The sequence below is a fragment of the Triturus cristatus genome, chromosome 1_2, assembly GCF_964204655.1.
Source record: "Triturus cristatus chromosome 1_2, aTriCri1.1, whole genome shotgun sequence".
NCBI classification, from domain to species: domain Eukaryota; kingdom Metazoa; phylum Chordata; class Amphibia; order Caudata; family Salamandridae; genus Triturus; species Triturus cristatus.
Window position 1 is genome coordinate 855,389,777 of NC_140580.1, and position 19,831 is coordinate 855,409,607.

General features: G+C 43.8%; 1 protein-coding gene across 14 annotated transcripts in view; it reads right to left on the bottom strand.

The window, feature by feature from the left end:
• Positions 1-19,831, bottom strand: part of UBR4 (ubiquitin protein ligase E3 component n-recognin 4) — a 1,980,383-nt gene that overhangs the window by 1,156,442 nt on the left and 804,110 nt on the right. For all 14 annotated transcript variants that reach the window (XM_085609056.1, XM_085609055.1, XM_085609054.1 and 11 more), the window contains exon 39: positions 14,196-14,366. In XM_085609056.1, the coding sequence (XP_085465182.1) occupies positions 14,196-14,366 (171 nt within the window). The remainder of the gene's footprint in view (positions 1-14,195; positions 14,367-19,831) is intronic.

Sequence of the window (19,831 nt, forward strand, 5' to 3'; positions counted from 1 at the left end):
CGGGGCTAATGAGGATAGCAATCTACAAGTCAAGGACATTTCTACTCTGTGTTTTGCATTCCTTGGCTAATGAGGAATCCTATGCTGCTGGCTCCACGCAGGAAATATTACTTAATCAGGGCCTTAATTTTGGAAAATCTGCCAACAGTCCTTTTCGCCCTCCGTCAACCTTTTTCCCAATAATGCCGAAAGATGCAATTTATGTCTTCAGTGACAGGTTCATTTAAGAACTTAAGCAGTTCAATAGTTCTGTCGATCGTAAGACAAACCAGTGGAAATATACACAGAGTTGTTAATTTGCCCTCATGAAAAAAACTAAAAGCAAATCATGAGATAATTGTAAGCAAAGCTGCTAAAGGAGGGAACATTGTGTTATGGCCAAAAACTGAATATCTGGAAGAGGCTCACCGCCATCTGACTCTTCCTGGTATCGTATAGCCTCTCGACAAGATTTGGTCTCAGTAAAGGATAAAGTATTCAAGTATCTACAACAGTGGAAAAGGGAAGGTTTACTATCCAAAAACTAATATAATTTGTTAAAGAATGATCATCCCATTACTCCCATTTTGAACTTCATACCCAAGGTGCACAAAAATATTTCTCCAGTGCCTGTTAGATCAATCATCTCGGCGAGGAACAACATCTTAGAAGCAATGTCCAAGTATGTAGTATGTAGTATGTATCTTGCCTTGTTTCCTGCTACCCCGGTCTCTGGAGAGACTCTTGACAGCGGTAGAGCTGCTCTCTCGATACTTTTCGGAATTGGCCTGCTGTTGACGACGTGAGGAGTATTCAGGTGTGAACGCCGGCGATTCTAAATCCATTGCTGTCACTCGCTTTCCGAGTCTTAGCCCATAAAAGGAGAGCTAGATTCCTTCCTCCAAAAGTCCAGCAGGTGGCGCCCCTGCTCTTATCTTTCTTTGGCAAGTTTCGAACTTTGGAAGCTCGTTTGTTTTTTGTTGGTTATTGGATTCCTGAACTCCTCTCTGAACGTGGGGACTTTTGTGACTGCGTGTGCTCCTGGTATGCCTCTCTCTTGTCCTCACTCGTAGGCAACCTCCCTCCTCTTTGGAGACTAAGTGGTGAAACTCTATCCTGATTGTCTTTTGGACTGTTCGCTTTACATTTCGGCTGCCCGCCATTCCTGCCTCATTGATCATCGTAGTGGCCTGCATCTTCAGTGTTGCTGCATTCCATTGGACTCTGCCTCGTGCTCCCTCTATATATTTCAGGCTTGGACTTGCAGATTACGACGGAACTTTGTACATCCTCTCCATCCTGGGCAGCCCTGTACCTAATCTTCGTCTGGTGGTCCTCTACAGTCTCGGCCCTCCCATCAGGGTAGTTGGCAGAATTTCGAGTGTCATTCGAGTTCAGTGGTACCCTGGGGACTGGTGACTGTTTGCGGACCCCGAGGGTGGAGCGGGTGTGACTGTTTGCGGACCCCGAGGACCCGCTGTTTGCTGCCTGTAAGCCCTACCTGCTTGCCTCTTGCTCCTAAAGCCCCGTAGTCCTCCCGCTGCCGCACTACCATCGGACCGGCAGCCGAGGGGAGGACTACTACTCCCAGGGGGCTTAGCGGCGCGCACGTCGCATTACGCGCCCGGAGGCGCCATAAATCCAGTCTGACATCCACGTCGCGGGACAGAACCTTGTACTATCTTGTGACTTTTTCTTCTGGAGGTAAATTACTTGTATAACATCGATTTGTGGGAAAAGTCTGCAGAAGATGTCTAAAAAACTCCGTTCAGGAAGGTTAGTGGGAGGAAAACCTGGTGCTAAAATAGATACCATCCGCACAAGAAATAAATCTGTGAATAATCCCCCGTTGAAGGGTCAATGCCAACTCTTTGAGCTATGGGACATTCCTATGGATAAGAAGTCTAATTCTGCTGTAAAGGAAGCTCTCCGCTCCGCAGTTCAGGAGGATCTTACTCAAGCTGTTACAAACTCTTTGTCCTCATCCTTGCTGACCGCGCCACCGCAAACAGCAGCAGCGGTGAATGCCTGCCCTGTACATCCCGAAGGGGAGGGGGAGAGTAATCTCGGAGTTCTTGTATCTGAAGGAAAACTAGAGAATCAACCACCTATGCCTCAAGCTGTTACTTTGAATGACAGGTTAGGTGGGGATCCCTCACCGTTATCCATTGATCTTGAACTTTGCGGCCGCTATGTAAATACAGCTAATTTGGAGACTCTGGATCCTATTAAGCCTTTTGGGGGTGCTACTCCCTCTGGGCTAATGTTATATAGTAGTACCCCTTCGTTAAACGGACAGGACATGTCTGATCTGTTAAATGTTTCCAGGAGCTCGGGTCTCAATTTTTCTGGTATTTGTCGTCCAGCTGAAGCTAGTGATAAACCGATATCAGAATCCATGATTGCTTTGGAACAATTATTAGCCTCCATTCTATTTCTCCTGGGGAAATTTGTAGGCAGCTCGGATTGTATCCTGGATTCAGTTACCCAAATACTGAAGACATTGTTACAAAAATCACCAGATACGAGGAGTGTTTCCCCCTCCAAGGCTGAACCCAGTTCTCCAAAGGGGAAAATAAATGCGCCCATAGTGGATACTGGCATAAAGGCTGCAGCAATAGTTCATGAAATTCATACTACAGTTCAGCCTTTAACCGCAGTGCCCAATTGTGTTAAGAACTCTGTTCTAGAGATTGAGGAAGAAAACAAATCTATTTCCGGTTCTAAAGTGGTTCAAGATTTATTCCCAATCTTCATGTCTGAAAATAAAAAAGAACTTTCTGAAGATAAACAAGAGGTAAAGGTAAAAAACGGTAAACATAGAAATAATAAAGGGAATAAAAGGAAACCAATCCGAAAATACAGGAAGAAAAGACAACGACGGATAATCTTCCAAAACTCTCTAGTTGCATCGGAGAACGAAGAAATAGACTTGGATCCAACTTCTACGTCTTTAAAGGTGGAAAGTGAATTTTGCCCACCAATGTCTTTGGAAGTTTTGCCGCAAATGGAGGGCCCTCTTCCGAGTTCCTCTCCATCGACTGCGACAAGAGCCCCAATCCTATATCAACTTGGGCCCCTTAACCCTTTGGCCTCTTCTTTCTCTCCTCCCCCAGAGATTGGAGACCGCTCTCTTCCTGCGCGCCATCCAAAAAACTCAAAGGCTCATGTGGACACTCTCGTGTTAGACTTTTTACCTTTATTCGATGCAGATATACCCCTAAACAGAGCATGGCTACTTAAGCGTTTTAGCCAGATTGAAAGTCTTCACCCTATTCAATCTAGGGACATTGAGCTAGTCTCTTTGTCTGGTGGAGACAGGGTTTTGAGTATAAGGGTTAAATTTTATTCACCTATCATTGTAAATTTGATATTACAGCAAGCTGAGAATTTTCAACGCACAGGTATTGATGTTCTCCCTATTTTTAACCTTGGTAATACCAACCCTTCCCTTGGGATGGCACTAAAGGGCGATAAACAAAATGGGGTAGCCTCCCCTCTTAGAGACCTGAAGATTTGGGTCTCTAAGGGGAAACGTTCGGTCTCTCAGGTAAAGCCACTCCCTCTGCCTCAGAATTCCTCCTTCATAGAGGATAATAATCGGTGGAATTGGCTGCACAGTGCCTTATCTACTAAGATCACAGATAACCCCAAATTGTTTCACCATCTTTAACACCCCATTGAAAATTATTTCTTGGAATGCGGCAGGGATTCATAGTAGTCCAGAGAAATTTGACCTTTTATTCTCTTTAGGAGCAAATGTGATTTGTATACAGGAAACCTGGTGTATTAATATGCTGGACGTTTCGAAGGATTTCTATGTTTTGGAAGTGCCAGCTGCCCCTTCCAAGAAAGGTCACGCTAGGGGGGGAATCGCTTGTCTATTATCAAATAAATTGCAGTGGAGATTTTCCCATTACACCGACCCAAGTAAATTTTTTCACGCTATAACAATAGCAAATCTGTTTAGTAATTTTAAAAAGTCACCTATTGTTATTCTTAATGTGTATATTCCTCCAGAAGAGCGTTTTAATCTCATATTGAAGCAGGTATTTCGATATATTGATCAAATTAAAAATGTTCCATCCCCTCCGGATATCATTCTCGTTGGAGATCTGAACTGCAAAATTTCCAATGCTAGTCTGAAACTTTTTAGAAATAAATCTAAAGAAGAGGCGCATTTTGTTCCCCTACCCCTCTTCCCAGATAAGTTAGTGACTAACAAAAGAGGGAAGATTCTGCTAAAAGAACTAGCGGCCGTTGAGGGACTTATATTAAATGGGAGATTCCCGTCCGATGTGCCTGCCAAATTTACACATAAGTCTCCTTTTGGTCTTCTATCTTGGATTATGCAATCTCGGATTATGGCTTGTTTCCGTGTATTCAGGATTTTAAGATTATTCCTACATCTCTGAGCGACCAACTATTTCTTTAAATTCCATGCCCACTGCGCCATGGTCCCTTAACGGCAGTGACGCTGCTTTCCACGCTTCCACGGGAAGGTGTTTTTGGAATCCTTCTGCCATTAATGGGGTCCAGGATATATTATGTGAAACTTTAATAGAATTAAATGAGTGGCGTGGTCTAGAAATAGTTAATTTTGAAAAACTCATGCGAAACATTATTTTACATGTAAAAAAGACTTCCCGCCCTAGAAAAGGGGTAGTGGTGCCTAGTATACTACGCATCCTGAACAAGGAAATAAATAAACTAGTCCGTGAGCAATATCTAGATAGAGTTATGGAACGAGAAAAATACATTTCTAGACTAAAAAGAAAGAGATGCAGACTAAAGGCGAAAATAAAAAAGGAGAAGGAAGATACAGTTTGGATCAACTTGAGGGAATCAGTTGTTCATGGTAGGATTAGAGAATTTTGGGCAATAATTGGGAAGGGATGTGGTACTAGAATAAGCCCTTGCCCCATCCCCATAGCTGAAGAGGTATGGATCACTTATATTCGGGACCTCTATGCAGGGAATGGTATTACAGGTGAAGATATTGTCCTAGATGCAACGCCCGAAGGACTCATTAATTATCCCACAGAGGAAGCAATTGAGATGGCTATAAAAAATATGCGTGCCTCTGGGGCAATGGGTCCTGACGAACTCCCTATGACACTCCTGAAGCAGGATCCTTTAAGGTGGAGTAAAATCCTGTATCCATTGTTTAAAGCCTGTTTCTTGTCTAAAACGGTACCTGCCTCCTGGAGGGGAAGTATCTTGGTCCCTATTTTTAAGAAGGGAACCAGGGATAGCCCCAGCAATTATCGTTTGATAGCCCTCCTCGACTCTATCGGAAAGGTCTTTGCGAAATGTCTTTTAAATTTCCTCTCCGACTGGGTCGAGGAGAATAATATCTTGCCTCTTGAACAAACTGGCTTCCGTAGGGGGCATGGTACTTTAGATAACCTCACCGCTCTCCATGTGGTTACTGATAAATACGTGCAGGTGAGAGGGGGGTGGTGTATACGGCTTTTATTGATTTCTCCACAGCGTTCGATAAAGTAGATCGTAGAACGCTGTGGAGAAAATTGGCAGCTCTTGGTGATCCAGCTTATCTATTGGAGCTTGTTCGGACTCTCCATACAGAGACTTGGTGTAGTGTCTTGCAAGGGGGCGAAAGGGGGCTCTCCCATCAAATTTCGTCCTTGAATGGCCTTAAACAAGGCTGTTTATTGGCTCCCCTTTTGTTCTCCTTATATACTGTAGACCTACCCGCCGCCTTGTCTGCCAGTGAGGGTATTGCTCCGGTGATGGGGGGGACCCCAATATCCTGCTTGATGTATGCCGATGACGTCCTTATTCTAGACTTGACTCCTAAAAGACTTACAAAGCGGCTACATGCCCTTCATGTTTTTGCTGCTGCCCATTGCATGAAGATTAATATATCTAAAAGTAAAGTTATGTGCATAGCCGGTAAGAAGAAGTGCCGATCTGTAAATTTTGGATGGTATATCGGCGGCCAAAAACTGGAGGTTGTTAACTCCTATACCTTCCTGGGGAAAATTATCACGGCTAACTTGAGTGAGAGGCCCCATATTGAGCATAGTTCACGCAAAGCCATCGCCCATGGCAAAGGTTTAAACTCCCTCTATCAGGCTACGGGGAAAAGGAACTTTTCGTGTTTACTGGAGGTGTACAGGTCTAAAATCCCCGCAACGATACTGTATGGTATAGAACTTATAGAGGTGAAATATTGGGACTTTTGCCATAAGATTGAGGGGAAACTCTTAAGATCCCTATCTTCTCTGAATACTGCGTGCTCTTTGGCCGCTTGTAGGCTCGATTTCGGTCTCAGGAGCAGTTGGGTACAGGGACTATGTGCCCTAGTAAAATGGGTGGCCTGCCTGGCTAGAGCTGAACTAGGGACGATGAGAGCTCTCCTCAGAAGTGAATTACTGGGTAATTTCAAAGAGTTTTCACAACTTGTAAGGAATTTTAGAAAAGCCGTAACCCTGCTAAAATTAGATGAAAACACCTTGTTTTTGTATTCTCCCTTACAGTTAAAACTCGTATTAAAACAGGCCTCGTGGGAACTATGTTTTCAGTCTGATAAGAAGTTAATCTGTGAAAAAAGGGATGTAGACCTTCTCCTTAATTCTTATGTGATGAAGTTGGCCCAACCCTATGTCACATGGAACTTGCCGCATGGTATTCGTAGATTCTGGTTTCTTTTACGTTACGACCTAGTACCTTTAAATCTACTTTTATCCAAATGGTACGGTTCTTCTCCTATGTGCAATTTATGTAAACTGAGTACCCAGGATTGTATGCATGTTTTATTGACCTGCCCTGCGCTCCGTATATTGCGTCTCAGATGGTTAAAACCTATTTGTATCCGTCTGGGCATTTCCACTTTGAACGGCTTTCTCCAAGCACTTTATTGGCCTCCTAATGAAATGTTCTGTTTCTATATTTTTAACTTTTTTAAAGGTTTTTTAGCTATTTATTAACATGCCTCTGGAGATGTTTGACATTGCTTCCTGCTGTAGATCGGTCATTGTATGTTATTTTTGTACTTAAATATGTTTCTCAAATGTCATAATCTTGATATGTACTTGTCTTCTGCTTTTATCATTGTAAACTTCTATGTGGCCCTCTTTTGAGAGCCAAAACATAATAAATAAATTGATTGATTGATGTAGATTACTTTTTACAAGACCATGTAACCAAATTGCCCTCCTTCATTAAAGACACAGGGGATTTCTTGTGGAAAATCAGTGAAGTAGAGTGGCATTCAAACTATCTATTCATTGCAATGGACATTGCTTCTTTGTATACCAGTATACACCATGCAGACGGACTGGTGGCTATGAAACACTTTTGAAAGATAGATAGAGCTATCAATCTACATGGCCATAACTGTATGCTTTTAACCATGATTGATTTGTGCCTGAAAAATAACTTTCTTGTTTAATAAGTATGTTTACCAACAGTTGAGAGGGGTGGCGATTGGGGCGTGCTTCTCCCCCAGCTATGCATGTTTACATGTTGGCTGGTGGGAAGAGCAGGTCCACAGGTCACTATACAAATCTGTTTGGGAGTCTCACATACAACACTATTGGAGATATATTGATGATGTCTTCATTGTATGGCAAGGTACAAATGAAACAGCCCAACAGTTTGTGTCTTTGATCAACAATAATGAGCTCCATCTCAGCTTTACTGCTGACATTAGCAATGTTAGGGTGGAGTTTTTGGATGTTGAAGTGTTTATTGAGGCAGGCACATTACAAACTAAGCTACACAGAAAAAATATTGCCGGCAACTCCACTTTACATGCCACTAGCTCACACGCTCGCCACCTAATACGGAGCATACCCTATGGCGAATTTTTGCCAATACGCCATATTTGCAGTCGCAGTGAGGATTTACATCAATGCCAACAAGAGGCATTTAATCGTTTTTTGGTACGCAGATATAAAAAATCTGACTTACAAATAGACTTAGATAAAGCCAATTTTCAATCTCGGGAGTGGTGTTTGATACCTAAAGAGGATAGAAGTGTAGTGTCTTTACCGCAGGCTGAAGGTAATGCTAAGGACAGTGATATACAAGCGATAAGGCTAGTGACCACCTAGAGCAAACAAGAAAAAAAGATTTGCAATATTATCTATGTCCAGTGGCCTATTGTCCTGACGGACATTACTTTAAAATCTATCTTACCCTCAAGACCTATTACATTCAGGCGAGCACCCTCTATGAGGGATGCTTTTGTCAAATCTAGCCCTGAGTTCACCCCCAAATCCATTTGGCTTTCTAAACCAAGTTTTTTTAAATGTAAGTCTTGTCGGGCATGTAAGTTTGGTGCAAATGTTACTGAATATACAACTGCTTTCAGCACCATACCAGTTCCCATAAAAGATCACCTCACATGCCGCACTGAGTATGCTGTATACATTTTAGAATGCTCCTGTGAGCTCAAATATGTTGGCAGCACAAAACTCCCGGTGTTCAACAGAATCTTGCAACACCTGCGTGCCATTATCAACTCTGATCCCAACTATCCGGTAGCCCGCCACATTAACCTGGTGCATCAAAACAATATAAATGAACTAAAGTCCTCGGTATTAGGGACAGTTCCCGTATCTCGACGAGGAGGGAACAGAGAAAAGGAAGTTGTGACAGAATCCCATTTTATTTTGACCCTTGACACCAAGATGCCCAACAGATTAAATACAAGTGAGGATCTACACAATTTCCTTTAAAAAATTCCAACTCAGAACTGGTATCCTATAGATCAGTGGGCCTTGGTGTCATTGTCTGATTCAAAGTCTTCCTTTTCCAGAGGTTCCCTCTTACTTTTTTCCAGCATCGGTGGTAGACTTGTCTCTTTCTGTGTACTGTAATTTACCACTAGAGAGTAACAGGTTATTGTGAATTGTAAACAACTGATTGCTGTTCTGGCACTTGCACTTTCCATGGCAATTAGTGCCAGGTATTTAGTTTACCAGCGCCTCTGGGCAGCCTCATCAACTTGTATATAACTGTATATTCATTGGGTTTTAGGGTTTTTTGCATTTCATGCTTCACTTATGGCTTTTAGCTTTAAATATGCACTGCACTTTACAGACTATTCAATTATCTGGGCATGATGATTATGTAACGCTGCGGTTGTACACCTAGGAGGCTTTATTGATAGGTATTTCAGTTTGGCACTAGCCATGGATAAAGATTATCAGGTTGTGAAATATATGCATATCATTATTTGACGCCTATGTTTATATGAGTAGCAGCACGAGCACTTTAATACGTTGTCTTATTGATGACATCAATAATGATCTTACAGCATAGTGTTATTTTATAAAATGCATATTTTGCTTTTCAAACCTGATTTTTTCCATATTTTATAAATACCATAATTCAAGCCAATTTGTGATTTTTACCATTGTTTGTTTACAGCTATTTATACCTGTAATGATGGAATACTCCTGGAGTTTTCCTCTTCATTTCAACATATATAGTCTGTTTTCTATATTTATCACATTGCCCCATCAGTCCTTTTTAAACCGATTGGTCATTCACTGTATTTAACTTTTATTTCCTCAGCAGCGTGTCATGTGATCAAGATCGCGCTGGAGCGATCAAAACGCGTCATGGCGGACACTGGTCTGTTTTGCACTCTGAGGTGTTACCAGGATTAAGAATAAAAGAACTTTGCAAGCAACTTTTATAGACTAATGGCTGTGGTCCGCACCTGGAAGGAAACCCCTAAGCGAAGAAGTTGAGCCAGTTATAGATATAGTTACAGATATAGGGAGTAGTGAATCAACTAAGAAAAGTAGTGTCACTTAGTGATTTCAGCTCAGACACGGGGTAGAAATGGGAATGAGACAGATCTCAATACAGTGGCGGAGATAAGATCAGCCCATAATTGCAAGAAGAATGTTGTTTAAGGAACGGCCGGTGCACAAACCACAGACAACGGAAACAGCCACAGCAGCAAAAAGGTGCAGGAAACCGAGGCAAGGAGGACAACGGAAGAGATACGGAGGGAGGATAACAATCAGTTTGTTTATCTTTTTTATTGGCATTTATAGAATGAGCGAGATTGCACTCAACACAGATACACATCCATAGCAAGATCATCTTGTAACATAGTATTCATCAGTTTCTTTTTACAGTACATTATCTACCCATCTCTGGGACTGAACATATATTGCCATCACAATATTTTTTTCAGGACTATTTACCTCCAGAGTGACCATCCCCTCTGGTGTCAATGCAATAAGATAGTTTCTCACTATGGCAATATACTCGATAGGGAGTAATCGGGCCTTCTATCAACACTGTTCATCTTGGATGTGTAGATATTCAAGAACCATAAGTCTGCTATACAAACCAATTGTTCAATGATTGCATAATAGAAAATAAAAGCCAAGGGAGAATAACTATCAGTTACAAGAAGTAACCTACGAAACAAAAACAGTAATGAACTTAACCAATACACCTTTATCCCAGAAAGATAAGGAGAATTTATTTCTTGGCCTCACCTTTTGTCCTGTCTCAGGCTTCGACTATGCCCAAACTAGGTTGGATTTATAGAAATTTGTATGCAGATTGAGGTTAACGAAATTCTTCTGCACAAAGCCAAAACAAAGACCGCAGATGACAAATGGTAGAGGAAAGCAATGGAGAACTTCAGTAAAAATGCCGCTGGCGAAAACTGTGCAAGAGTCTTGTGGAATCCAAGGGTGGATTCTTGAAGAGAAGAACCTGCAAACAGAGGGTAAAGAGTCTATGCCATTCGGAGGTGACCAAGAGGCACGGAAGGTGCAGAGAGGACGGTAACCTTGTCACTGCAGGTGTGAGGACCAAGCAAAACGGAGGAAAAACAAGAGCTGTCCCATGTCGGTGTCTAGGTGGTCGGTGTCCGGCAGAAGCACCAACAAGTCTTGGTAGCCTCAACTGGCGTGGAAAGCAAGAAGATGCCAACATTAAGACCAGCAATGTCCAAGGGACTCACCAAGTCCAGGAGAGTCACAGCAGGCCCCAAGCACGTAAGGGAGCCCACTGAAGCAAAGGAAGATCCTCAAGAGGATCCACAGGCCGAAGGCAAAGGAGTCGCAAGAGGACCTCAGGCAGCTCACCAAAGATAAAAGCCCACGGTGCACGGGATGCAGCGAGGACCCTGATCTTCGAGGGATGAGGTGCTGGAGGCCAGAGCTTCTTGCAGCCCAAAGATCTCTAGAGTGGAGAGTCATCAAGCCTTGGCAACAGAAAGTCAATGATGGGAACAGGGGTTTGGTCCTAACAGTTCTGTTGAGGGATATGGTCCTCAAAATTGCAGAGAAGACAGGTCAGGCCTCTAGGACGCTTCAGAACCACCACCAGTGTTGCTGGGCCTCGGGAAGTGCACAGGACGACAGGAGCAGCAGTGCGGTCAGCTTCGTTGCAGTGCCTGCCGATACAGGGGAGTGACTCCTTCACTAGAAGGGAGAGTACTTGGGATTGTGCTTGATGCCCACAGATTTTCACGAATATGGATGAACAGACGATGCAGAGGACTTAAACGGAGAGACCAGCAGCAGCAAGAGTCTTCCTTGATGCAGTCTCTGCTCCAGTTATAGTACAACAAAGTCCAAGTGTCCAGATGGTTGAAGAGTATCTTGGTTTTAAAGGCGAGTCTCGTTACACTGTGAATCAGAGGACCCACCCATAGGGGAGCTTTTAAATACCCAAGGAATGGGTTGGAATGACTCGGGGGTCCCTAAGAGGATACTCCCCTGTCCTTTATCGAGTTTCACACAAGAGTCAAGGGTTCCTGAACTGGCTCAAATCAGAGTATGCAAGGATGGCACCATTTGTAACCTTTAATGCAGTCTTGTGGCACAGCAAAGCTCCGCCACCCCAGCCCAAAACACGAAGTCCTGTCTGGAAGGCGGTCGCACCTCCCTCTGACAGGAAACCTATTGTTCTACCTTCCCCTTGTTGAGCTCAGATCACCAGCAGGTGGGCAGAATAATGTATGTGGTCGGCAGCAGCACTAGCTTGCTGGCAGACCCTGGACGGCTGGTACCAGGAGTTCAGGAGGGTTCCCAAAGAAGCCCCCCAGTGCATGGGATCATACTTCCAGCACCGGAATAGGTGTTTGGGATTGATTCTAACATGTTTGATACTAAACATGACCGGGTTCGGTACAGCCACTATATAGCTTGACATCTTGTAATGACGGATGTCCACTATGTACCTTAAAATGGCTGACCGCACTTACAAACCCCGTAGAATCGACTCTGGGATTTGTACGGGTGTCCTGCTCATGCAAGGGCACACTTGACACAAAGCACTTTGCCTTCAGGTCTGAAGGGCCCACCATAGGGGTGACATAGGTTTTAAGTGCAGTGACCTCATATATAAAGAAACGTGTATCTGTCGTGAGAGGTGTAATTACCAACTCACAAGCTTCAATGGCAGGCCTGTAGTCTCAGTTTAGGAGGACTGCCATGGGTGACATAATAAATGCTGCAGCCCATGGGAGGCCCCTGGTGTACCCATGCCCTCAGTACCTTAGTCCCATATACTAGGGACTTATAAGGGTACACCAGTAGCCAATTGTGGCGGTAGAAAAGTACTTACCAGAGGCAATTCAGGGGAGAGAGCACTGTTACTGGGGTCCTGATCAGCAGGCAAAAGCAGGGGTAACCATGAAAGCAGATCCTACTTTCCTACAGGCAGGCTGGTGTTGGCCAGTCAGTCACACATTAGAGCTTTGGTAGGTTTGCAGGGCGGCACCTCTGAGGTGCCTTAGGAGTGCATTTATTAATGAATCCACCACTGGCATCTGTGTGGGCTCGTTAATATGAAATATGTGGTACAAAACATTTTGGAATTTAGTGAAGCCATCATGGAGCTGTGGAACTCGTGACAAGCTCCCTGCCCACGTACTCAGTATGGCTTCACTGTGCACTTATAATGTCTAAGACTGGACTTTGACACTACAGGGGGATATCTGCTCATTCAGTTATGCCCTAGGGCTGCAAGGCATGCTGTAGGGGTGACTTACCTGTGTCTCTTGCAGCGCTCGTAGGCTTGGCACACAGGGATGTGTGCCAGGGCAACTCCATTTTTATCTGCACCAGTGCACATTCAGTCAGACTCACCAGAGTCAGGCAAAAAGTGGGGGGTAACCATGGCAAAAAGAGTACTTTCCTACAGCAGCCATCTGAAAAAGACATTTGACAAAGAGCCAACCCAAACTGTTTGGATCCACGTTACCTGTCTGGAAAGTATGCATAAACGTGTGATGCAAACCATGCCACTTTGTTCAAGTTCCAGGAGGGAGAGCCATTACCAGAAAGTAGGGGGAAGATCTAGCACCACTATAGTGCAGCTTAGTAAAGCCCTATTTATCGACCTGTGTACTACTTAGTTCTGCAGTAATATTAGAGCACTTTTCATTTTCATTAAAGACAAGCCCTGGGATGGTCATTAGGTTATTGTGTCTGCCGGTTTACTGTTGAATAAAGAGCCCTTACCCTACGAAATACATTCTTGAGAAGCCTTTGAAAAATCAACCTTGCTACCAGAGTACCAGATTGCAGCCAGTCATACTTATCCCAGTTTGCACAGCCATAGTAAGAAGAACCCCAGGACACAACTGTCAAACACCCTGAACCACAACGCTTGCCGCTAATAGCCCTTGTTTGCTCTTGGTCCTTGCCAACAGGGCCCGATAGGAAAGTTAGGACCACTCAGGCAAGTCAAGATTGTGATGCTAAACATGTGCAAAATACTTAAAATTGCAGTTCAGTAAAATAATTACCTAGACCTATTTAAGTTGAAAGGCCTACGTAAAGGAACGGTATGCACGGTAAAGAAAAATGATGATTTTGATCAAACAGATTTAGTTGAATAAAAAGGGTACAAAGAGCCTGGAGAAAGGGTTGTTGAGAACAAAATACAATATTATCAACAGTAACATGAGCAGTATCCCTCACTTCCAATCAGAGACCCCACAATCAGCTTAGCCCTTACCAATAAGCAGACCCCAAAAACAACCACTATCTAAGCTTTTCCACGACAAACATGCCCAACCATAAGCAGTACTCCCTGCAACAAGGTCCTACTGTCAGTTGTATGGTCCCAAACAGCTCACACGTCTGTTGTACTTACACAGTTAGGTAATTTGGTAGATGTACCATTGCTACCAAACTATCATGAGATTTACCCAACAACCAGGCTCAAACATCATTTGAATGTACACATCCAGGCCATACCATCAACTGCTCCGTCATCTCCACAGATTTATCTAAGGTGTGCAGTTCATTGAGGGCATGCTGAGCACGGCTACTGCTACCAACAGCAGAGGCCTGCTGAAAATTTTGCTGGATGGCATCCATAAGGAAATTCAACATGTCAAGAAGAAGGGGAGCAAAAGAAAAAGTTGGCTGAAAAAAATAGTAAAAAACACATAAGTCAGACCATGATGTACATAAGAAAAAAGTAAATCAAAAGTTACTGGCACAATATATTAAAACATCATTAAACTTAAGGCACAAATCTAAGAGCATGGTCAATTACATAATGGTAAAAAAAGATTACATTTCAGAACACTTCTATTTACCTTTATTAAAAACAATGAGTAAAAATAGGTTACTTTCCTGTAACAATATAACTTATGTTTCTTTTCATGCAATTACTAATCTATGACTTTACTATAAAAGGTACCAGTGAGGGCCTATAACACTGAAAAGAGTTCGAAACTTTAAAAGCTCTTCAGTTATCACAGTAATCTCAGTATGCATCTGTTCTTGGCATGTAGAGCTGTAGAGTTACATGCTGTGCATAACCTGCCATCTAGTGTTGGATCCGGAGGTTTGCACTTTGTTTTTGTTCGAATAAGTCTTTTCCAGTCACAAGGTAGGTGACTCCTCCTTTCGGTGATTGTGCGCATGGGCATCGACTCCATTGTTTAGACTGTTTGTCACAGAGGGTGATAATGAAGCAAGAGTAATAAGAGATGTCCATGTATGTATGTATGTATATATCTAAGTAAGATGTAACTGCAACAGGTATAGGTACCCGGGGAGGCGGGTGGACGCATTGAACCTCTTCTTTTAGAAAGGAGAGATGTTCCTGTGACATTGCATGTGATCTTGGAAGAATGTTTGGGGGGAGTGTCTGTAAGTTCCAGGCAGTAACCATATTGGATAATTTGTAGAACCCATTTGTCTGAAGTGATGGTGTTCCAGACTGGGAGAAATTGAAAGACATGTCCCCAGACAGGAATGGAATGATCGGAGGGTAGTGGCAGGAAGTCACTGTTTGTTATTAGCGGGGGGAAGTGCATGTGGAGTTACATCTGCCTCTTCCCTTACCATTGTTTCCTCTAAAACCTCCTCTAAAATATCCACTTGATGAGTGCGATTGGTTGTTACTCTTGTAAGAGGAGGAGGGATTTTCTGTGGTAACAGTCTTGGAACCACCCCTGTAAAAGTAGCAGCAAAAGAAACCTCTATAAGCAGGTAATTGTAAAGCTCCCATGGACTTTGCGACTTCCGTGTCCTTTTTCATTTTCTCCACTGAGGTGTCAATTGCTGTACCAAATAGGTGTTCCTTGTCTAAAGGTTGATTACGAATGGAGGCCTGTACCTCAGGTTTGATATTCTTAAACCATGCATGTCTGCGTAGTTTGTGTTTACTGCACATGCTGCTGTGTCTGCTGCATCTAATGCACATTTGATGGAGGTATTGGTAATGAGTTTTCCTTCTTGTATGAGATCGTTTGCCTTAGATTCATGCTCATCAGGCAGATATTGAATAGGTTTTTCCAACTCATCATAATGAGCTCTATCATATCTGGCTAGCAAAGCATGAACATTGGCAATGCACCAGTGATTAGCTGCTTCAGAAGCAACCCTTTTACCAGAGGCATCAATTAACTTGGACTCTTTGTCGGTGGGGGGCATAACCTGTTTGTGAATTTGCTCTTTTACAAGCATTAGAGGCCACTAAAGAGTAAGGGCAGCTGACCCTTAATGTAAACAGGTCAGTAGGTGCTGGTTTATATTTTTTCTCAATCCTGGGCGTGATTATTCTTGCCCTGACAGGGTCTTTGAAAACCTCATCTGAATGCTTAAGCATTCCCTTATGCATTGGAAAAGTGTGTGTTGTTTTTTGAGTGGAGCTTAAGGTCACAAGTAAGAAGTCCTACTCAAAAGTCTCGTTATGTAATTCAACCCCATGATAGTGAGCAGCCCTATTAAGAAGCTCAATATAACCTATATTGTCATCAGGAGGTGATGGCCTAGATGGATACAAAGCAGGGTCAGTGTCTGTATGGGAATCAGTATTATAATCCTCCAATGGGTCAACATCTTGTGGCCTGTTATCTACATCCCCGTCATCCTGTGGGTCAGGTGACCGTGGTGGTGGGGAATAAGTGGGGGTAATGAGTAGGTGAGGATTAGTAGGTGAAGGAGTCAAAATATAAGGTGGTGATGGGTTTGTACTCATATTCCTTTTCTTTAGAGGTATATGATGCTCATCCTGATGTGGCAATTTTAATTTTTTCAGGTAATTTGGCATGAATGTGTCCAGTATCTGGGTTGATAACCAGTTCTTTTTGTTTCAGATCTGGAGGTGGAACATCAGACAAAAACTCTTTTGTTGGAGTCTCTTAGATTTCGGCGTCGAAGGTTTCGGCTCCGAACTCTTTGGCACCGAAGATTTAGGCTTGGACAAAGATGAAGGAAGGACATGCTTGGGTTTCGACACCGTGGATTTTGGATCGCTGCCGCTAGGGGGTGGAATCTATCCTGAGCCGGAAGGCTTTTCTTTGTGTTTCGGCACCGGGCCTGCCGGCGGAGGCTCAAATCATTTTCTCGGTGCTGACCTTGGCCCGCTGGCAGAGGAAGTACCTGAGCCTTTTTAGGTTTTGGTTGTTGGGGCAAGGGGGCTTCAGTACTCATGGTACGTTCACCCGGTATAACTTGCTCCTCTTCTTCCATGTCGGAGTCGGCTTCGGACACAGGATAACAACTGTTTTTCTATGAAAAGTTTCTAAGTGTGGAGTTGGAAAATCTAAGAAATCCTTTAAAACTAACTAAATAACCAAAACGCTTTTAATTATCTGTTTACAGGAAATGTCCCAGTGCAGTATCCAGGTATACTGCACTGTTTAAGAAAAGTAATCTAAAAAGTAACACACATGATATTCTGCTAAAACTCCTATGCAAAGTATATGTACTGAAAAGCATTGCATTATCAGTAACACTACTGCAATCAAATTAAAGTACATTTAAAATTGCAATGTAAACTGTGTTATACCTGTATATTTACTGCAAAGTATTTATCACTTACCTGTGCAAGGCTTGCTTGGTTCTAGGAAATAAAATAACTAAAAGAATATTTTAATACAAAAACAATTGGTCTGAAGTTCAGTCTTTGAGTGTGTGAATTCATTTCCTGACTGAGTGTGTACAGCATATGCTTAACACTCTCTGATAAAGCCTTACTGCTCGACCACACTACCACAAACAGAGAGTAAGGTTCTATCTAACTTTGCCTCTGCCTACCTTTGGGGTTCCACTGGACGCCGTGCATATACCTCACTTTGGTATAGTATATACAGAGCCAGTTTCCTACAGAGAGGCACCGATCCGGATCCACGTTCAGATCCAGGAGACCCCACCGGAGAATGAGCTGGAGCAGTCGGCACAGACTCTGATGGGGCCTCATCTGACCCCATGGGGCCCGGAGGTCGGCTTGCTGAAAAACATGGCGCAAGCCTCTTAAAACTCTTATTTGAGCAAGGGTCAGTTTGGCTCCCGGAAACAGAGGGAGGTGCAGAGTCTGACATGGTAACGGCTCCAAAGACCCGTGCCTGGAATGTCGATGTTCCCCACTCGTCCCGTCAATCATCAATGGACGAGGAGAAGCCGAGACCTCCTAGAAGTCGGCTAGATGGCATTGAGTGCTGGACCGCAAGCAGATTTATGCACTGCTTCCTCAAAGCCTTTGGTGCCAATGACCAGCAGTCCAAGCAGGTCTCAGAGTTGAGGTCGTGCTCGAGACACTATAAGCACACAAGGGGTGGGGCGGTAACCGACAGGATGCGGAGACAGGCGCCACACTGTTTAAACCCTACCTTTCTACAGGTCATCCTCGACACACAAGGAAAAAATCTTTGACACAACCTAAAAAACAAAAGTCTGTCAAAAACAGACAGAGGTGAAGCTCTTCTCCCGATCAGTGCTAATTGGCATGGAAAGAAAAGAACTGACGTCTGCACACCTGGGTGGTGCCTATAAAGGTGACTGTGATGTCACGCGGAACCGAACGGAACCATCCAACGGCGTGCAGGGTTACTGCTCACGTAAAAGTTTCCGGATCCAGTCCGACGCCTGAGAAATTCAAAGGTTAGGAATCTGCAGCTAGATGTCTATCAGATGAAGGTACCTAAGGGCTGCAGCAAGTATTATGCCACCCTAAAGGACCCACACACAAATTGCATGGAGACTGCCATAGCAGGCTGCATCAAATGGTGCAAACTATTTTGAAAACACAACATGGCACACTCCTTGCCCATACACACTGCATATACTATATGCAAGTCACCCCTACAGCAGACCTTGGAGCCCTAAGGCAGGGTGCATTACATTATCTGTGAGGACATATCTGCATGAGCAGATATGCCCCTCTAATGTCTAGTTCCATAGCCGAAACATTGCAAGCGTTCAGGAAGCCATCCCAACTATATGTAATGGGCAATGGTCTTTAGGAGTTACCCAGCTACATAATGGCTTCACTGAAAATAATGGTGTTGGTATCAAGCACCTCATCTTAACAAATCAATACTGTTGTCAATCTGGCAAAAATAAAATCCAAGAGCTCGCTGGCATTCGCTGCAGTGGCCGCCTCCTATGATACTGTCCACCCGTCACATCTTACACCACAGCAATATCTACAGCACGCAATCAGAAGGAGATGCCTACAACAAATCATAGCTGCAAGGTTGATGTGCCTACAAACCAAAGAGCTGAATCTTAAATGGCACTCCCTTTCCTTGATCAGCCCAGTCAAGAGCCAGCAGGATGATTTGGGACCTGTCTTCCTTGATCTTCAGAACTCGGGCAGAAGTGGTATCAGCATGACGTACATAAATCCAAAGCTCCACTGAAAGCAGAATGCGGCTCTAAGCGAGATCAGCTTCAGAAATTCCAATGCACTGACATTGTGGATTCTCAGCAGTGGCAAACAGATCAAGGTAAATTTTTACCCAATCGCGGAAGATACCCTGTGGCACCTCCATCCTGATCCACTAGGTGTCTACAGCTGGGTTTGTCAGACCTGGTGTTCAAAGATCCCACCAGGTGCTGTACCACCGGGAAAATGCTTTAGTGCTGCAGCCATTTCCAGAGGTGCAGGGCATCCTGGCATAGGGTCCATGACCCCACCACGCCCTACCTGTAGCACTACTACATGGCAGTGGTGTTGTAGGTGAAAATCTAAATCAGCCTCTCTCAAATGCCAGGCAGGAAGGCTTTCAAAGTCAAACAGGCAGCTAATACCTCCAACAGGTTGATGTGATATGGCTCGTAACTCCAACAGGTAGCTCCAATGGTGCCTCTACCAGGGAACAGTGGCCCCTGATATCCACCTCTCCCAGATGGACATCAAAGCCCACAAACGATACATCGGTAAGCACTGTTCGCTCTAGGTGGGGTATGGAGAACAGCCTGCCACTGACAAAATTGCAGTCCTGTAGCCATCATTGCAAGTTCTGTGCAGTCTCCTCGAAATAAGAACAGGTGAAGGGAGGTTACCTTGATGATACTGCCACTTTGACTTCAGATCTCACTGCAAAGCTCACAAATGTCATTGGGGATGACTGATCAGTAGGCCATCAGAA